Raw genomic sequence first — 20,928 nt, forward strand, 5'->3', positions numbered from 1 at the left:
ATTTGCACTACCTGTGTGTGTGTGTGTATGTATGTGTGTGTATATACACTACCGGTCAAAAGTTTTGAAACACTTATTCTTTATTATAATTTTTTTCTTCACATTTTAGAATAATAGTAAAGTCATCAAAACTATGGAATAACATAAATGGAACTAAGGGAATTATGTTGTGACTAAACAAAATCCAAAATAAATCAAAACTGTGTTATATTTTAGCATCTTCAAAGTAGTCACCCTTTGCCTAGAATTTGCAGACATGTACTCTTGACATTTTCTCAACCAGCTTCTTGAGGTATCAGCCTGGGATTCTTTTTAAACAGTATTGAAGTAGTTCACATCTATGTTGGGCACTTATTGGCTGCTTTTCTTTATTATTTGGTCCAAGTCATCAATTTCTAAAAAAAATTTTTTTTAATTACATTTTAGTTTTATAATGAAATAAGTTAATATGGTGGCACAATTATATTTTTGTCTACAAAACTAATTTCAAACATTTAAGCTTTCGTCTTCAGATCAAAAGATTTTTAAGATCATGAGAAACATTTCAGTCAAGTGTTTCAAAACTTTTGACCGGGTGTGTGTGTGTGTGTGTGTGTGTGTGTGTGTGTGTGTGTGTGTGTGTGTGTGTGTGTTGTATTATATATATATATATACACACACACACATACATGTATCTGGATTGGAGTGGATCGCCTGTGACTGACTCAGATGTATTCTTCGTCTGACTGCATGCACCGAACCGTGACGTCAGTACCATGATGGTTCGGGACGAATACATGTACTGTTACACCCCTAATGTATATGTGTGTGTGTGTGTGTGTGTGTGCGTGTGTGTGTGTGTATGTATATATATATATAACTCAGCAAAAAAAGAAACGTCCTCTCACTTTCAACTGCTTTTATTTTCAGAAAATTTAACATGTGTAAATATTTGTATGAACATAAAAAGATTGAACAACTAAGACATAAACTGAACAAGTTTCACAGACATGTGACTAACAGAAATTGAATAATGTGTCCCTGAACAAAGGGGGGGTCAAAATCAAAAGTAACAGTCAGTATCTGGTGTGGCCACCAGCTGCATTAAGTACTGCAGTGCATCTCCTCCTCATGGACTGCACCAGATTTGCCAGTTCTTGCTGTGAGATGTTACCCCACTTTTCCTACTAGGCACTTGCAAGTTCCCGGACATTTCTGGGGGGAATGGCCCTAGCCCTCACCCTTCGATCCAACAGGTCCCAGACGTGCTCAGTGGGATTGAGATCCGGGCTCTTCGCTGGCCATGGCAGAACACTGACATTCCTGTCTTGCAGGAAGTCACGCACAGAACGAGCAGTATGGCTGGTGGCACTGTCATGCTGGAGGGTCATGTCAGCATGAGCCTGCAGAAAGGGTACCACATGAGGGAGGAGGATGTCTTCCCTGTAATGCACAGCATTGAGATTGCCTGCAGTGACAACAAGCTCAGTCCGATGATGCTGTGACACACTGCCCCAGACCATGATGGACCCTCCATCTCCAAATCGATCCCACTCCAGAGTACAGGCCTCAGTGTAACGCTCATTCCTTCAACAATAAACGCAAGTCCGACCATCACCCCCGGTGAGACAAAACTGTAACTCGTCAGTGAAGAGCAGTTTTTGCCATTCCAGTCTGGTCCAGCGAAGGTGGGTTTGTGTCCATAGGCGACGTTGTTGCCGGTGATGTCTGGTAAGGACCTGCCTTACAACAGGCCTACAAGCCCTCAGTCCAGCCTCTCTTGGCCTATTGCGGACAGTCTGAGCACTGATGGAGGGACTGTGCATTCCTGGTGTAACTCGGGCAGTTGCTGTTGCCATCCTGTACCTGTCCTGCAGGTGTGATATTTGGATGTACCGATCCTGTGCTGGTGTTTTTTTTTTTACACGTGGTCTGCCACTGCGAGGAAGATCAGCTGTCCTTCCTGTCTCCCTGTAGTGCTGTCTTAGGCGTCTCACAGCACAGATATTGCAATTTATTGCTGGCCACATCTGCGGTCCTCATGCCTCCATGCAGCATGCCTAAGGCACGTTCATGCAGATGAGCAGGGACCCTGGGCATCTTTCGTTTGGTGTTTTTCAGAGTCAGTACAAAGGTCTTTTTAGTGTCCTAAGTTTTTATAACTGTGACCTTAATTGCCTACCGTCTGTAAGCTGTTAGTGTCTTAACAACCGTTCCACAGGTGCATGTTCATTAGTTGTTTATGGTTCATTGAACAAGCATGGAAAACATTGTTTAAACCCTTTACAATAAAGATCTGTAAAGTTATTTGGATTTTTACTAAATTCTTTAAAATACAGTGTCCTGAAAAAGGGACGTTTCTTTTTTTGCTGAGTTTGTGTGTGTGTGTGTGTGTGTGTGTGTGTGTGTGTGTATGTATGTATATATATATATATATATATATATATATATATATATATATATATATATATATATATATATATATAATTGTGTATTCTATATATACTTTATTTTCTTTTCAAAATTTATTTTTTATTCAATTTTTAAATATTTTTTAAAAGTCTTGTTGCTGTTTTGTATTGTTATGTACTGGAAGCTCCTGTCACCAAGACAAATTCCTTGTATGTGTAAGCATACTTGGCAATAAAGCTCATTCTGATTCCGATTCTGTTCTGGCTTGCATGTAGTGGAATGCAAGCTAACACTGTGTTTTACCCAATAGTCGTGAGTTAAGGGCTGTTTAAAAATGTATGTGAATCTGTGAGCTTGTTGTTTTGGCGGGTTAGAGGAACAATTGATCTCCAAGCCCTCACGTAGCCCCCTGTGCTCAAAATGACCTCGAGTAACCCCTTCTACAGCTGAGCGCCTCTCAAATGCTCAAACAACTGTCTCTGCTTATCACCATGGCGACATCAGCTTCTCAACCTTACAACACAGTCTGTGGCTTTGTTGACCTGCTTTTGAAGAGTGATAATATGTTTTATAATTTGAAAATGCCATAATACTCTTATTTTTCTTTTTCCTTCGGTTTCGCATTCAGTATCTCACCCACTCACCCTTTCTTTCTCTTTGTGTTCGCCTTTTTGTTTGGCAGAAACCGTGTATCTGTTTGGAGGCTGGGATGGAACGCAGGACTTGGCCGACTTCTGGGCCTACAGTGTGAAGGAGAACCAATGGGCCTGTATCTCCAGGGACACAGAGAAAGAGGTACAAGTGAAAGTGAAAGACGAGAGTGGGGTTTTTTTCTATTATGGCTCGCACAAAAAAATCCCCTAGACTTTTTCCATCATGTCACTGAGTTTCACATTCTCCATCGCTCTTTGTGTGCAAGTGCATTGATAGACATAGTCTTTCATCTAGATTACTGAGATGGGAATTGTTGACTCATAGTTGCAATAGTTTATGGATGAGAATGAGAATGCGATGATTGTAATGACAGATATGTGCAGTGGTGGCCGTAATGCTGACAGAGGATATCATGGCGGTAGTCTCGCAGAGCTAGACTTTTGACTATCGGCACACACATTTGTACACAATGCAGTTTGTTCTGACCAAGAACTGCTCACTTAGACATGAAGGGGCTTTCTGACTGACAAGTCAAGTGAATAACCACAGTTTGATTTATTCATGTGACATTTAAAGCTACACTATGTAAGATTTTTTTGTTAGAAATGAACAAAATTTCATTAATGAGCAAGTACACCAACAATATGTCTTCGAAACCATGTTTTTGCCTTACCCTGATTAACTACGGTAATCCTATAATAATTATTAATATTTTAGAGCTATCAGGATGGATTTGGTGGGAAATTGCATACTTGGTCATTTGTCCGTGCGTGTTTACGTCATGTCCGTAAATGAAAGAAAAATAAGATCCAGCTACTACAGCGCATGTATATGTGCAGTGATAGTTGTGGTAGTAGTTTGAAGCTGAAAGTTTGTAGCCACAACAAATGAGCGACACTGACCATGGATCATTCAAAAAGGCAACCCTCTGGGGAATCACAAATTTTCAAAATAAAGAAACCGAGAAGAGTCTGGAAGCAAAATAGAAAAAACGACAGAACCCGTAATAATTTTCAGAGGTGGCGACAACTCCGAGATCTTAAAGGATTTAAAACCGACCATGAAATAGGGTTTTTCTTGCTGGGCAGGTAAGATATTTTATTGGAACGATAGTGAGCCAGGAAGCTCTTAGCGTGGTAATTCGTTAGATAACATTAGCCACTCTAATGGGGCATTTTATTATGGATTGTGATACTGCAGTGTTTTCAATTTCATTTTCGAGGAAGGAAGGAGAATGGAAAATGTAACTTTTATACTGGTAACAATGCCAACCTCTAAACTTGTTAATACCTTGGTCTATTTGCCTGCTTGTTAATGTATAATAGTTTTCACCATTTGATTTTATCTGATACGACTAGCATTCATTGTCTGATGTCATTGTTGCCTAACTTTTGTAATGCTATTTATTTTAAAACTGTTTTCAGTAATCAAAACAACAGCAGAATATATTCTACTTACCTGCTCATAAGGCATATTTTCAGATATCCGTCTTTCTCTTCCTTTTGTTATTTATTTATTTTTTGAGGGGAGGGGTGTGAGTTTTGTTGTCCTTATTGACATTCGCTCTGATGATCACCCGTAACCATGGTTACTCCTCAAACCATCAGATTCATCCGCGCAGAAGAGCGGAGGCAAAGCCCAACGTAATTTCCAAAGCAGTGTTCCTCAGTTAGTAACCTGCAGTTTTATGCTTCAACCGCTAGAGAGCCAAAAGTTACATAGTGTAGCTTTAAGAGGTGGGTACATTTTAATTCAATGACCCCACAATAATAGACACACATCAAAGAAATACAATTTGCGTAGACTTTGTCAGATTTTATGAAGTATAGGTCTCTGCGGAACAGTAATGGGCATTTCCTAATCTGTGGGCGTTTTCAAACTGGGATGGGCATTTCTCAACTATCCAATTAATGTAGGGAATCTCAGTGTAGTCTGATTGGGAAACACCCATTTTTTTTTCTTCAGACACACAAGTCTCGATTTTATGTCTGTCCTAAAGTAATAAGTATAGATATTTTCCCCACAACAAAACTCACGAAAAACTCAAAGAATATGCATTTGTGGTTGTGGATATTTAGTTTAGTTGCTACTAACCAGCCAGCCAGCCAGCCAGCCAGCCAGAGAGGAGCGTGTGATTTTTAGCGATTTTGAGAACCTTAATTGCAATATGCATCAGACGGTTTATGTGTGTATGCCATCAGAAGATTAAACTATAATGATGGTGAGGTTGTTGAGCATTGTGCTTCTTTTAGAATGGACCCAGTGCTCGCTCATGCCACAAGATGTGCATCGACTCTCAACGGAGGCAGATCTACACTCTGGGCCGTTATCTGGACTCCTCTGTCAGAAACAGCAAGTCCCTGAAGAGTGACTTCTACTGCTATGACATTGACGCCAACACGTGGACCCTGCTCAGTGAGGACACGTCTGCCGATGGGGGGCCCAAACTTGTGTTTGACCACCAGGTATATACTTGATGCTTCTTATTGGTGTACATAGGATTTGCACATACAAACCAACAGGAGTCTCCCTTTTGTAAACTGGTGGTTCGTAACGGCTCTCCTGGGTGAATTTTTAGGAAAAATTCTTACCGGCTGCTAAACACCTTCCTACTGCCACTGGTCCACGTCATCAGTAGGTGTGACCTAGAGCTCCACCTACCTTTGAGGCAGTACGATCGTTCACTTAGAGACATTTTCCAAGAACATGTAATGTATTTTTTTTTGTTTTGTTTAATTAGTCTGCAAAAGGAATCAAATGAATTCAGAAGACAAATTAAACATTTTCTACTGCAGGTATACTACTTTAAATCATCATTGAGTGGTTAAAACAACTTCTTTTAATGACCTTATGTGAATTCTATTCACAGAATGAGGCATAAAGTCATTGATAAAATTTTTTAGTGTCACATTGGTGAAGGTTTTACTGAGCGTCCTCATATTTAAATGTACTTCTAAACGCCTCCCACAGTGGTGTGGTGGGCGTGTAAATGTTCGCAAACAATATGCCGTTGCTCGGCTGTTTAGAACTTCTTTTTACCCCTGAACGAAGAATGAAGAAGAACTTCTCCGGAAGTATATCGGGGCCTTTGTGCTTTCTTTTTTCTGTAGAACACTAAAGATAATGTTTGGCAGTATGTTAGTCTCTGTCACCATTCACTTTCATTGCATCTTTTTTCCATTCAATGAAAGTGATTGGTGACTTGAGCATTCCGCCTAATCTCTTCTTTTGTGTTCTACAGAAGAAAGTAAGTCACACGAGTTTGGAACAACACAAGGGTGAGCAAATTATGTCAGAATGTTCATTTTTGGGTGAAACATCCCTTCAGAGTTCAGTATTAGGCAGGGTAAAAGTTTTTCTGTCTTTCCCTCTCTTTCAGATGTGCATGGACTCTGAGAAGCACATGATATACACTTTTGGCGGACGGATTCTGACTTGTAACGGCAGTGTGGATGACAGCAGGACGTCAGAACCTCAGTTCAGCGGGCTCTACGCGTATCGCTGTCAAGTTGGCAGCTGGAGTCTGCTCAGAGAGGACTCGTGTAACGCCGGGCCGGAGGACATCCAGTCACGAATTGGACACTGCATGCTCTTCCACACGGTCTGTCCCCATAGTAACGACCCAAAAAGAACACAGTTCCATTTGCAGCTCAGATATTTTACACATCTCACATGTCTAGTTATTTGTGTTTATTGTTGTTGCAGTTAACTGCAACAGCCAGTTACATTACAAGCTACCAGATTCAAATCAGCTTTCACACTGACACAGGCTGCACTGGTCAAGCGCCTGTAATTTATATTAGCTCAAACAGTTACTCATACAGTCTTTTAAACCACAAAATAAGTTTATTTTATATATATACATCTAACTCGTCACCAAAGTACCATGATAAAGTTTACAGCTCTTATACGCAGTCAATACATCAAACGCGATCTTCCTCCGATGCGTGCAGAAATGTTTGTTTACATTAGTAGCGGTTGTCATTCATCAAACAAAAAGTGACTCAAAGAGTCTTTTCAAGCACACAATATATTTGTTTTATGTAACAAACAGCCAAATTTAGACCCTACTCATGAAAAGTTTAATACTGTATATTAATTCTTGTCGTTTTGGGTGTGAATGTGCATAACATACCATGGGGCCAAAAGTCTGGTACTACTGGTGAAAATGGTGAAAGTTTTACTAATTTCATTAAAAAAATTTTTTTTAATTACAAATCATGTTAACAGCATAGCAATCTGAATACAAAGTTGAATGTCAGGAATTTGTTGTATTTATTATGTCCCCCTTTGGCTTCAAAGACAACATGCATTCGAGCTGGCATGGACCCCACAAGTTTGTGCAAAACCTGATGATCCATGTTATCTCAGCATGATTTGAGGATACTCCAAAGAGCATCTTATGTGCTTCAATGGAATCAGGGATATTTGACCTTTCTTACTTTCTTACTAGCAGCCTAGAAATAGAGCACAAACTTAAATATTTCTTATTAATTTTTAATCATACCTGTTCCTTTTTTATGTCCTAAAACTTTGATATTTCCAAGTTTAAATGGTTAAATGGTTTTCAATGAGGTCTCAGATTTTTTAATGCCACTGTATTTCCTGATGAAGAATGAAGTTAATTAGAAGAGAGATATTTGTACCGCTTCTTATTTTTTCAGATGTACTTTCATTTCAATAACATTGCCTTAGTTAGAAATTAGAATTTGTAGGTGGGCTTGACTGTAAATTTGATTGGATTATTTTTCTTCTCTCCGGCTCATGCAGAGAAATCGCTGCCTGTATGTTTTTGGAGGTCAGAGGTCCAAAACATACTTGAATGATTTCTTCAGTTACGATGTTGATGGCAACCATGTGGAGATCATCTCAGATGGCACCAAGAAGGACTCAGGCATGGGTATGATGATATCAGCAAGCTGTAAATGTGTAAATAATTTTATAAACTATGTGGAAGTTACCAATCTGGTTTTTCTGAATTTATTTTTGTATTTAAAGAAGCAAAAAATGTTTTTACTACTTGATTACATAATGGTGATATTTTTTTGATGGTCATCATGTGACTGACTCCTACAAAGCAATGCCCTGAGAAAACACTCCTTAAAAGGACAGCAGATGTATGTTGGGCATGAATGTGACATCATAGTTAGAAATAGTGGAATCAGGTGGGGATTACGTCACTGCTGTGGCTTGTTACACACAGCTTTGACGAGCATGTGATTTACCGCAGCCTACCATTCAAAAAGCTAAATCAGTTTGACATAATTTGTCTTCCCAGCACTGGTGTTTACAGATGTACAAGTTTGTAGTGGTGGTGAACGTTGCTCATGAGAATTGTCATAATGATGGGTAAAAAAAATAGCAGCAAATTTATGTAGATGTTCTCATGTGAAGACTCTGCATAAAACACGTTTTGCATTTTAAAAACCTTTGCTGGTGTACTAGCAATTTGTAGCATTAGAACTGATTGCTTTACATTTTCTTCCTGTGCAAAACTCGCCGCAATCATTCAGTCAGTGGTGTTGTGGGTTGTTGCCAGGGTGTTGGTATGCTGTTGTTAAGGTGTTCTAAGTGTTTTTTAGCTGGTTGCTAAGGCATTGCTAGATTTCTTTTTTTTTTTGTAATTAACATTTTCATTTATTCATATGCACATGACAGTGAAAAACTCAACACGTATATAAAGAATCAACATTTTACATTTAAACCCCACTAATACAGTCCCACCCTGACCCCTAACGAACACCCCTGTGGTCCCACATAACACACACACACACACACACACACACACACACACAAAAAAAATTAAAAAAAAAAAAAAATTATATATATATTATATAAAATAATAAGCATACATGATTAAACTAAACTACACTCTCCACATCCCCTCCCAGAGAGTCCCCAAAAAAGCTAAATATTTGCCCCATTTTTTTAACAAATAAGTCCCTAAACCCCAGCCTTCTACTTAGCTCTTCCTCAAATGCAGCTACCCTCCCCATTTCCATACACCACTCCGAAAAAGAGGGTGCTCCACTTGACTTCCAACCCCTTAAAATTACTTGTCTGCTGATCATGAGACTGGTCAGAACCCAATTTTTAATGTGATTTATCCCCTAAATTCATGACCGCCCCATCACCCAAAATACAAAGTCTGGGACAAAGCAAAACCTGAATGTTCAAAACATCACACAAATAACTCTGAATCCTCAACCAAAACTCCTGGATTTTAACACACCCCCAAAATACATGGGTAGTGTCTCTAACTTCTGATTGGCATCGCCAGCAGGTGGGTGTGTCTTTAAGACCAAGCCTATATAATCTAGAGGGCGTCCAATAAAATCTATGTAAAATCTTAAATTGCATAAGGTGAACCCTTGCATCTCTAGATACAGACTTGACATTTTTCAGAATCCTCCAATACCAAATTCAAATCTTTTTCCCATACTCTCTTGAGAGAAGTCAAGGCTCCATCCCCCAGACTCTGAATTAGCAGGGAGTAATACACTGATGCCTCATGACCTTTTCCAAAAGCAGCAATCACCTCTCCCAAAGCACCTGCTGCTTTAGGGGGGTGTGTGCTACTCCCAAAAACAGTACGGAGCATGTGGCGCAGCTGTAAATACTTATAGAACTGAGATCTGGGAATCCCAAAATAATGAACCAAATTCTCAAAAGATCTCAACACTCCACTCTCATACAGGTCGCCGAGTGTAGTAACCCCCCTCACAATCCACTCTGACCAGCAGAAAGGGGACTTGTTGATACATAATTTGGGGTTCAGCCATAGGCTTGAGGCAACATTTAAATAAATGTCCGAATGAAATACTCTGGCCACTCTTGTCCAAATCACGTGCAAATGTGAAATAACGGGGTGTGATTTAACTTCTCCGGTTACTTTGATAGAAAGGCTTTGCAGTGGCAAAATAGGGGCAAGGACTTCCTGTTCAATAGAAAACCAGGGAGGGTCTCTTTCAGGTGGAAGTGACCAATGAGCCAAGTGCCTGAGGCCAAACGCATAATAATAAAACAAAATCTTGGGTAGGCCTAGCCCACCTTTGTCTGTCGGCCTGTGTAACTTATTAAAATGCAATCTGGGACGTTTACCATTCCAAATGAAGGACTTCGCTATGCTATCAAATTGCTTGAAATAAGAGAGGGGGGACATCTACAGGGAGAGAATGTAGCAGGTAGTTAAATTTTGGAATACAATTAATTTTAATAACATTAACCTTCCCAATCATCGATAAATGTAATCAAGCCCACCTGCCCACATCACACGAAAACCTTTTTATATAAAGGGTCAAAATTAACACTAACTAAATCAGATACATTTGCTGGGAATAAAATCTCAAATACTTAATGCCCTGTTTGGGCCACTGGAAGGTGCCCGGCTGGAAAGCCGTTACTGGACAGTAGGCTGTCAGAGCCAAAGCTTCAGATATAGACCAATTGACTTTGTATCCTGAGAACTTGGAAAAGGAATGAATAATTCTGTGGAGGCAAGGCATAGATCTAGTAGGTTCAGAGACTAATAATAAAATATCATCTGCGTAAATGAGACTGATCATTCGCTACTGACCACATGATATTAATGAGACGCCTGATGTTATCAGAAGAGCTACGGCCCGAATAAATCCCACCTGATCTATATGTATAAGAGATGTCATAACCTTACTTAATTGGTTAGCCAGAATTTTTGACAATATTTTTACATCTAGTTGGATCAGGGAGATTGGACGGTAACTTTTACACGCTTTGATCTTTGTCCTTTTTAAGAATCAGACTGATCTGGGCTTGTGTCATGGTTGGAGGAAGCTTTCCATTCTTTAATGATTCAGTATAAACTTCTAACAAAAGTGGAGCCAGTTCTGTATCATAGGATCTAAAAAATTCTGCAGCAAAACCATCTGTCCCTGGAGCCTTGCCAGTAGGTAGGGACTTAATTACCTCGTCAAGCTCCTCCAAGGTTATCTCAGAATCAAGAGAGTTTTTTTGCTCAATCGTCAGTTTAGGAAGATCTAATGGTTCCACAAAGTTTCCAATATCTTCATCAGTAGACGAAGATGTGGAACTATAAAGATCAAGATAGAACTCTTTAAAGGCATTATTAATATCAATGGCTGAGGTAAAAATTTCACCACCAGCAGATTTCACTGAGGGAATGATAGAAAGAGACTCTCTGCTTTATATATCTAGCCAAAAGCTTCCCTGCTTTGTCACCCAACTCAAAGTATGACTGTCTTGACCTGAATAACCAAAACTCCACTTTCCGTGACAAAATAGTATTATATCTATATTTCAATCGGGTCAATTCTCTGAGGACATCAGCTGACATACGGCGCTTCAGCTCTGCCTCTGCACTTTTAATATTCTATTCCAACTCCACGAGTTCTCGTGCTTTGGATTTTTTGATGAATGAGGCATACTGTATGATCCAACCCCTAAGAATCGCCTTAAGTGCCTCCCAAGCCACGCCCACAGAGGATACTGAGGACCAGTTGGTCTCCATATAAACATTGATTTCAGTCTTTAACATTTGTTGGAAATCAGGATTTTGCAAAAGGGACACATTAAGGCGCAAACTATATGATTTCTTTTTCTCTGTATATGGCAACACCTCTAAACTCACCAGGGCATGATCTGAGACTAAGATATTTCCAATTGAGCAATCAACAACAGATGAAATGAGGGATTTGGATATCCAAAAAAAATCTATTCTAGAATAATTCTTATGGACTGATGAAAAAAATGTTTAGTCCCTACCCGATGGGTTCAAAAATCTCCAAATATCCATAAAACCAAGATTTTTACACATCCTGTGAAGCTTCAATGTTGCTCTAGGGGGTTTACACACTTTTGCTTCACTGTGATCAAGGACTGAGTCCATCAAAAGATTAAAGTCTCCTCCCAATATTATATCATGAGGGGTGCCAGCGGTTTGCAGCATCCCTTCAAGATCTATAAAAAAGCCCTGATCATCAGCATTAGGTACGTAAATGTTAGCCAAAATCAACTTTTACCCTTGAATTTCAGCTAAAACAATAATGACTCTCCCTAATTTATCTTTAGTCTGTTTGAGACATTTGAATTGTAGATGTTTATTAATCAATATAATGACTCCCTTGCTTTTACTTGAGCCAGCACTAAAAAAAAATGTCCACCCCATATCTTCCCAAATTTTTCAACTTCCTGCGGGGAGAGATGTGTTTCTTGAAGAAACAAAATATCGTATTTCTTATATTTAAGAAAAGTAATAACCTTCCTTCTTTTTATGGGGTGCCCCAACCCATTTACATTCCATGTGGAGAGAGATAGTACACTCATATTAACATTTGACATATTGATATTGTAGAAAAAGTTAATTGTCTGTCAAAAACAAAATTATACAGACCACATTCCCCATTAGTGAAACAATCAAACCCCGAACTTCCCCCCGAACAAAACAAACAGGAAAAAAGAAAAACGTGTGCATTAACCCCGCGCATGAAAGCGCCAACCGGCGACAATCCCTCTAAACTCAAAAGGTCCATGAACGCCTACGAGCCCCCACGACAACTTTGCCATCGGATTGCTCAATTTTGCCTCACAAATTTGTGAGGCAAAATTACATAACAGAAAATACTTTGTAAAAGCCAATAGGAAGAATGAAAACAAAGAACGTGTAGATTCATTCACAGAACTTTCTCAAAGGTGTGATCTTCCACAAAACAAATTCCAGCTGATATAAAACCATTCAAATTCCTTAGACAGACAAACGAATATTCAGTGAGCTGGCTGTTATGAGTTCAGCAGATGACGTAATCATTCCAGTGTCCCGTAAAAATACTCAACAAAACAAACTCCAGCCAGCAGAAGGCATAATCATGAAGAACGAAAGATTAATCCCCAGCTGTTCCAAAGGTGTGTTATTCAATAGAACAAGCTCCAGCCGCTAGGCAGAACCAATACAAAAAAAAAAACAACCGGCATCCCGGTTCCCCGGATGGTCGAGTCAATTCACTCGGCGGCCGCATAAAAGTATACACCATGACTTACACAATCCGTCAACTTTATAAAAGACATCCTTTGTGTGAGCATGTAGATATTTTGCGGTCATCCATATTGTCCACTCTCAAACTGGTCGGGAACTTCAATGCAAAAGTAGTCTTTCGTCAATGCAAAAGTTTCTTTAAGGAAAAATGTTATTCAAAAACAAACTCCAGCTGCTCAGCGGAGCCAATGCAAAAAGCAAAAAGAAACCAAAATGACGCCCAGCTTCCTCAAAAGCCAGAGTAAGTACAGCGAGTCGACCCACTCACATGAGAAACACCCAATGGTTTACTCACCCATTGATTCAATAAAAGACATGTAAAGACTTTGCGACCGTCCTTCGTTTCTATTCTCAGTTTGGCCAGAAACATCAGAGCAAAAGTGATCTTTCGCTGATGTAAGAGTTTCTTACATTCCTTGAACTGATCGCGTTTCTCTCTTGTCGAACTCGCAAAGTCCGGGAACAAAAAAATATTATGGTTCTTCCAAGAAAGCTTCCCTTTGCTCTTCGCCTGGCGCAACACAAGATCTTTATCGGATGATCTCAGAAATCTGCCCAGAATCGATCTGGGCCTATCTCCCTCAGCAATCTGTGAGCTGGGACTCTGTGAGCTCGCTCGATTTCCAGCTTGTGGCCTGTTATGTCGAGCAGACTCGGGAAAAGCTCGTCTAGGAATTTCACCATATCTCTGCCCTCCTCATGCTCAGGAATTCCAACAATTCAAAGTTATTCCTGCGGCTTCTATTCTCAAGATCTTCAAGCTTTTCAAGGAGATGTTCCAAATCAACTTTGGTCGCGGGCAGATTAGCGGTTAATTCCCTCTCCAAAGATTCCAGACAAATGATTCGTCTCTCAACATCAGTCACTCTTGTAACTAACTCAGAGAATTTTATTTCCATCGCCGTAATCGATCGACATATTACAGCGAGATCCTCCAAGTCAGCAAGAACCTTCGTCAACATCACCGACATGTTGGACAACTGACGCTGGATCACCTCTCCCGCCGCGCCATCCAAATCGTGTCCCCGGTCTGTAGGCCTGTCGGGGCTTTCATCCTGAACATGTAAGTGTCTTTTAATGTCTCCAGAGCCCGAGGATTTTGACTTTTTGAGGCTGTTTTGCCTCAAAGAGCAAATGTGTAACTAAATTTCACCAGATTATAACATGAAAATAATTAAAAATTTAGCAAAGTGCGCAGAGCTCGTCGCTCACACGTCTGCTTCTTGCATGGCGTCACGTGACCTCCTGCTAGGTTGTTTCTAACCCCAAGTGCTAACAGTATTAATCCTTGTGACTATTAAAAGTTAATGTAAGATATTTTGCAGATGTTAAAAGTGTGAACACAAGTCCTCTGCACAGTTTCTGCCCTCTGATGGCATGAAATCAACAGAAAACAATACCAATTTGGTTAAGTTCTCTGAACACTTTTATTGAATTCTAGAGAACTGACTGAGTTCTTATAAAATACTCCACACCCACACGCTTGTGGTGATTTGCTCACCTAAAGCCCCGGTGCACATTGTACGATTTTGGCCATGATTCTGCCGTCTGAGACAAATTTTGGGAATCCTAAAGGATTTCTGTCATCGTAGGGCAAAATTGGAAATCTTACATCGTTTAGTGTGACATTCTCACCGATGGCCGATTAATAGCCTTTGCGATGATCTTAATCCTCCGACAAAGTTCTGGCTGTGTCAGAAATATAGTATCGCATTCATGTAGTGTGACTGCTATTATGACAGCCATGGTCTGCTCCTCTCTCGCACCCCAATTCACTGTTTTCAGAGAAATCCCGATGAGTTGGCTCCTTGGAAAAAAAACCTGCTCCGCGTCTGCACCATTTTATATTAAATGTTTTAATAAATAAATAAGCAGAAAATACTTGGAGAAAAGGGTAACACTGCAGCAATATTCCCCGAGTATTACAAAATGAAAAAAAAAAAAAGAATGCATTTTCTTAACATGTTTCTTTACAACATTATTTTAATTACTACTTTTAATAAATTTACTTTAAGCGTCTGTAAACTACTTTAGTTAATATTCACACCACTCCAATGTCATAAAAAAAGTATTTATGGGAAGTTTCAATCCAAATCAGCAGATACAATTTGATACAGTTACAGAAATCTGTTGTGTTTGTGCATTTGCAAGAATTTCCAAGCGTGATATATTATTAGCCTAGGATACATGAATTTTAGAAATTCTGGGTGGTCTATAGGTTACTAATCTAAAAGAGAAGACGTAGTATAGCCCACCTTTTTTGTTTTCCCTATGTGAGCGTGGAACTTTGTAATTTTTCTAGCCACAAGTCTTCTTATTTCCACAAGAAATCTTTGCTTGTGGCAGCTGATTATTACTGTAGGCTACTTCCCCCACTTGTGTTCATTCTCTACATCTGTAATTTTCTGTATTTGTGATCAGGATGTTTCATTAGGCCGATAAAATCCATCTTTGTATATGTTATGCTCGTGATGTAGTGGTATTGGTGCAATGATGATGCCCTGACTTTTGGGGGGGAGGGGGAATGCTCCTCCGGGCAAATCTTGTTGTTTCGCTTCTATTCTGCAATGCTCACATTCACGGATCAGAACGATTGGGACCACAGTCGGCTACGATGTGTATCGTACAGTCTGACATAATATTGCACAGTGTGCCAACATGGCAATCTTAATGCATTCATATTGTACAGTCTGACAAGCTTAAAGGACTTAACACACTCAATTGATCGCTCACTCTAGCTATGCATGCAAACAAATGCAAACTCAAGAAATCTTGAATTAAGACAAAGCAGACTTTGTAAAACATCCTCTGATGGTAATGGAGAAGAATGCGGCGAGTAGAGAGGTCTTCATTTCACACTCCCACATAAAGCCCTGTGTTAAACATTTTTTAATTATATCAGTTCATGCAAGCCATACAATACTAAAAATAAACTAAAATTAAGAGTATAAAGTAGAAACTAAAAACATTTAAAAAACTAAAATCTCAAAACTGCAGCAACCCAAGGCTCTAGTGCCAAACTCATATAACGATCCAATATCGAACAGCTATTTCATAGCGAACAGAGGGAGTAAAAAGGTGAAAGAGTGTGAGTTCATTGAAGCATGAGAGAGAGATTGTGCAGACACAGGCCAGTGACACACTTCCTGTCCCCATAAACAGATTGTGTAAAATCTCAATGGGCGACTTGATGCAATGAGAGGGTATAAAAAGACCTCTGTGTTCTCTGTTATCGCGTGAGAGAGAGAGAGCGAGAGAGCGAGAGAGCGAGCGAGAGAGAGAGAGAGTGTGTGCTAAGGACTGGGATGACAGAAAGAGAACAAGAGCTTGAAGAGACAAAAATAAGACTGAACAGAACACAATTTACCAGAAAGGAAACAGTGAGCTTAAACAGAATGCACACATCCAGACCTTAATATTTAAAATTGCTCTTTCTAAATTATAAAAAGTTTCTGTATTATCCTTCTCTATTGGGACTCTTGCTGGTGGGAACCAGAACTGGAGCAATTTATGTGCTCTGTATCATAAAGAGAAGATGTCTAAATTTACATTTATGCATTTGGTAGGTGCTTTTATCCAAAGCGACTTTCACTTTGAGAATTCAAGGTATTTTATCAGTCTGGGAATCTAACACACAACTTTGGCATTACTAGGTCCTGTATCTCAACTGCCAGAGCATGGAACACTTAATCTGTGGTCCAATCCTTAATTTTGGAGGTTTTACATAAGTGTTTATAGTTATGCAAATAAATGCTTGTCGGTTTAGAACTCTTTGGTTTAACTGGATTGCATAGCAATGTCACAATGCTAAATTAAGATTTTATTACAAAAATATAAAAAATAATGATGTGGACAAAAACATAAACACAGTGGACAGGTACAATGTGAATATGATGAAGTGTTTTTTTTCCCCCCTCTTTGTTTCACTGTTTTAATTATTTGTTTGTTTGTGGCTGAAGTAATAAAAGATTTGTTCTTTTTAAGAGGACTCAAATGTTGTGACTCCAGCCAGGTCTCCTAAGCAACCAAATTGGCCCGGTTGTTAGGGAGGGTAGTCACACGGGGTAACCTCCTCGTGGTCGCTATAATGTGGTTCGCTCTCGTGGGGCGCGTGGTGAGTCATGCGTAGATGCCGCGGTGGATGGCGTGGGCCTCCACTCGCACTATGCGTTTTCCGTGGTAACGCGCTCAACGAGCCACGTGATAAGATTTGCGGGTTGATGGTCTCAGACGCGGAGGCAGCTGAGATTTGTCTACGCCACCACGAGGACTTGGAGCAAATTGGGAATTGGACATTCCAAATTGGGAGAAAAAGGGGAGAAAATCCCCCCCCCCCCCAAAAAAAAGAGGACTCATGTGAACCCTCATGAGTGGCCTATGTCTAAGAACATGGGCAAAACATTATAACATTTTGTTAGAAAAATAAAATAAATCACTTACTAGTTTTTTATCATCATATCGCAGTTCAAATCGCAATAGCGCTGCGTCTTATGCATGCTTTTATCCATATGGATAGTAAGACCGTCGATATAACGCATTTTTTCAGTGTGATTAATTACCTATAAAATAACACGTTATGGGCCCTATGAAATCCTTTTTATTTTTTCGAAATTCTGCTTACATTTTTCCCAAATTCCGTGTTTTCCATTTTATTATTTCTGAATTCCGTGTTTTAAAGTTTATTTTTTTATTATTTCATCAAAAAACTGTCTAATCAAATGAATTTTTAGAACTCTCTTTAATCTGCCACCTGCAGAGTGCGCGTGATGCTAATGATCAGAGACTAATTAGCCTTAAAATGGACCAATGCGTTGTCAGTGTATGAGCAGCAAGCTTCACATATTAATTTTGAAGAGCGCAGCACATGCAGACTGTATATTTATTTCATTAAATCACAGACTTTTGTGGTTTAATCATCACACCACGACATCACTATTTAATTTAATGATTTTTTTGCATTTTTTGCATAAATGTTATACCATATGTCCAATTCAATACGCATTTTATAGTTAATTCCATTTTTATGACTGCATTGCATGATTTTGTTCGTTTTCCTACGCGTAAAAAAATGTACGCAAGTAGTCATGCACCCTGACCATATGTAAATTCCATAATGAGGAATTTTTCTAAAAAATGATCCATTCAAGCTTGAAGTACCACCTTCATGTTTGTGTGAGTGGCACTCAGCAAGGGGTAGTAAGCGCAAATCCAGCTGTACAGGTAACACACAGCTGGTAACAAACAGGTAACAAACCTATAGCTGTTGAAAGACAGCTAGACGGAACAGAGTGCAGTGTCTCGAGACAAGCTTTTTAAAGTTTTGAATTGACACAGCGTCCTAAAATTGTGGGTGATCTTGATCGAGGCATTAACCAAATAATCAGCAATGCTGTGTTATCGATGCAATGCGTAAGCATTTTAAGATGCACATTTATTTTGACTCGTCCGTACTGCCAGCCTCATCCATACACATTTCCGTCAGGCGATGCAGCATCCTTATGATATTCATCTCACTTTATAAGTGCTAAATATGCTTCTCATGTGGGACATAGATGTGTGTATGTGTGAGTGATTAAAGCCAGAAGTTTCACTGTGCTCTATCCCTGCGCACCTGTCAACAGGGCTGCAAGCTCCGGTTACAGGGTAGCGCAGAGCCGATCACATACGTGATTAAATCGAGCTTCCTTCGATATTGTGGCACATGCAACACATTAGAATTGTACAGGAGAATTTTCTATTTTAAACCTTGTCAAACGGCTAAAGAACTGCGGTATTCTGAACAGCGCTGACGAGGGAAAAGAAAACACCAGCATCAATTACAACTCTCTTCCCATTTCGGTACGTCAGCAAACATCGGATCGCCGGCTAAGAAAATCGACATAAGATCGTATCGTGATGAGACTGGCGATTTACACCCCTATTGATTAATTGGTTGTCAGCTCTTATAATTAATGTCGACCTAAATGGTTTTTTAAATGGCTGATATCGATTTCAAGACAGTGGGGTGGCCAATATAATACTGATATATAGAAATGATAGAAACATTGCTGAAATTGAACACTTATAGACATTACTGGTGTATAAAGGTGGGTAGTCATGTGTGAATGTTTTAGCTAATCTGACATGTATCAGAAAATTCGGAAACAAAACATTTTTGCAGCTTAGATGTAATAGATTACGTTTTGAAAGTTACAGTAGGTTTACATAGTACAATTAACTTTAGTTTTCTTTTTTAATCAAAATTACATTTCTCATGATGTTTTCTTTTAAGGTTAACTGTATGTGTCTGTTACAGTGCCAATGACTGGTTTCACACAGCGTGCCACCATTGACCCGGAGCTGAACGAGATTCATGTCCTGTCAGGACTCAGCAAAGATAAAGACAAACGTGAGGAGAACGTACGCAACTCCTTCTGGATCTACGACATTGCACGCAACAACTGGTGCGTGGACTTCTTGCGCACACACTTTATCTGTATGGCATTGCACACTGAATACTAATAAGTATGTTAGAGTTGCCTTTATGCACTGTGGCCCAGAGGACAGTCTGCATCAGTAATCCACAACGTGCCTTCAAGCGCTTAATTCCTGAGGTTTTAGATTGCCCTCATAGATTGATGAGAAAATCTGTTCGCTGCTTGCTGAACGAGGCATGTTTGTAGGGTTTGTTCACTATTCAATGCATTGAAGAGTGTATGATGGCCGCAAATGTACATCATACATGGACCCGATATGTAAATGCTGTTTTCCGCTCACACACATTCACATATATTAAATAAAGTCAGAGCAAAAGGAGTATTTCAAAGGCCCGTCTGACCTTCAGAAAGGGAGTTGGTGACCATCAAACAGGAACAGAATGTTCTCTACTTGCATGTGGGTATAGCTGCTTATGTGTGTGTATTAAATGTACAGTACACTTAAACGGGGAAAAAAAAAAAAAAAAACATTTGTTCTCTCTGTATGTGAACTGAAGCTGTTGGCTTACTGTTTCTGAAAGATCAGACTGTTTCGTTTGGGTCTGACACGCTGGTTTCAGTCATTTGTTTATTTGGCGCAGTTTGGGTGGTATGCGCACTATGATAGGTTGGTATTCACTATATACTATGAAAAAGTAACTGTGTGTGTTTGTCTGCAGGTCGTGTGTTTATAAGAATGACCAGGCAGTGAAAGAGAACTCCACTAAGGCCCTGCAGGAAGAAGAACCTTGCCCTCGTTTTGCACACCAGCTAGTGTATGATGAATTGCACAAGGTATTAAAGATCATTACACTTTCAGGGATGGGCACGAGTACTCGGAAATGATCATGTGTGACACGACTTTTAACTTGATTCGAAATTTAGTGAAAACTATACACAAACGTGTGAAAGAGGGGCTTTATTTTTAATTTTGAGATTGAATACATAGTGATTTTTTGATACACCTTGATTGCCAACAAAGATGTCTCAGCAGCCAAACTAATTGTTCTACAGTTTTACGATAATCGAAAGAGTATAATTTACAGTGTTTTGAGCACCTATCTCAGCAAACATTTGTTAAACAAATGTTATCATCATGTAACGTAGGAATGTTGATCCATTAATAGATGATATTTAATAAAAGTGAATGTTTATCATTGACTCTGTAAATCTCCCTGGGTGCCAACATGTTTGTGTGACGTCACACACCTGCATCTTAAGGTTTCCGTACGAGTTTACAAGTTGGAAGTCCTACATAAAGTGGCGTTCCATTGCACTTCTCGCAGTAGGAAGTTGCAAATTCCAACTCACTTGAGTTGAATTGAGCGCAGCATGAATCATCACAGCAACAAGCTCCAATACAGTGTACTGTGACTTTCTGTCCTGGACAGAGACCGTGCT

At 39.5% G+C, this 20,928-nt stretch overlaps 1 protein-coding gene across 1 annotated transcript in view; it reads left to right on the forward strand.

The window, feature by feature from the left end:
• The window catches only part of mkln1 (muskelin 1, intracellular mediator containing kelch motifs), a 41,526-nt gene that overhangs the window by 15,287 nt on the left and 5,311 nt on the right, over positions 1–20,928 (forward strand). Inside the window, exons 9-14 of the mRNA XM_051689021.1 lie at positions 3,074–3,186; positions 5,298–5,510; positions 6,425–6,646; positions 7,816–7,945; positions 19,368–19,515; positions 20,208–20,322. Coding sequence (XP_051544981.1) covers positions 3,074–3,186; positions 5,298–5,510; positions 6,425–6,646; positions 7,816–7,945; positions 19,368–19,515; positions 20,208–20,322 — 941 coding nt within the window. The remainder of the gene's footprint in view (positions 1–3,073; positions 3,187–5,297; positions 5,511–6,424; positions 6,647–7,815; positions 7,946–19,367; positions 19,516–20,207; positions 20,323–20,928) is intronic.

Source organism: Myxocyprinus asiaticus, chromosome 45 (genome assembly GCF_019703515.2).
Source record: "Myxocyprinus asiaticus isolate MX2 ecotype Aquarium Trade chromosome 45, UBuf_Myxa_2, whole genome shotgun sequence".
In the NCBI taxonomy this organism is placed as follows: Eukaryota; Metazoa; Chordata; class Actinopteri; order Cypriniformes; family Catostomidae; genus Myxocyprinus; species Myxocyprinus asiaticus.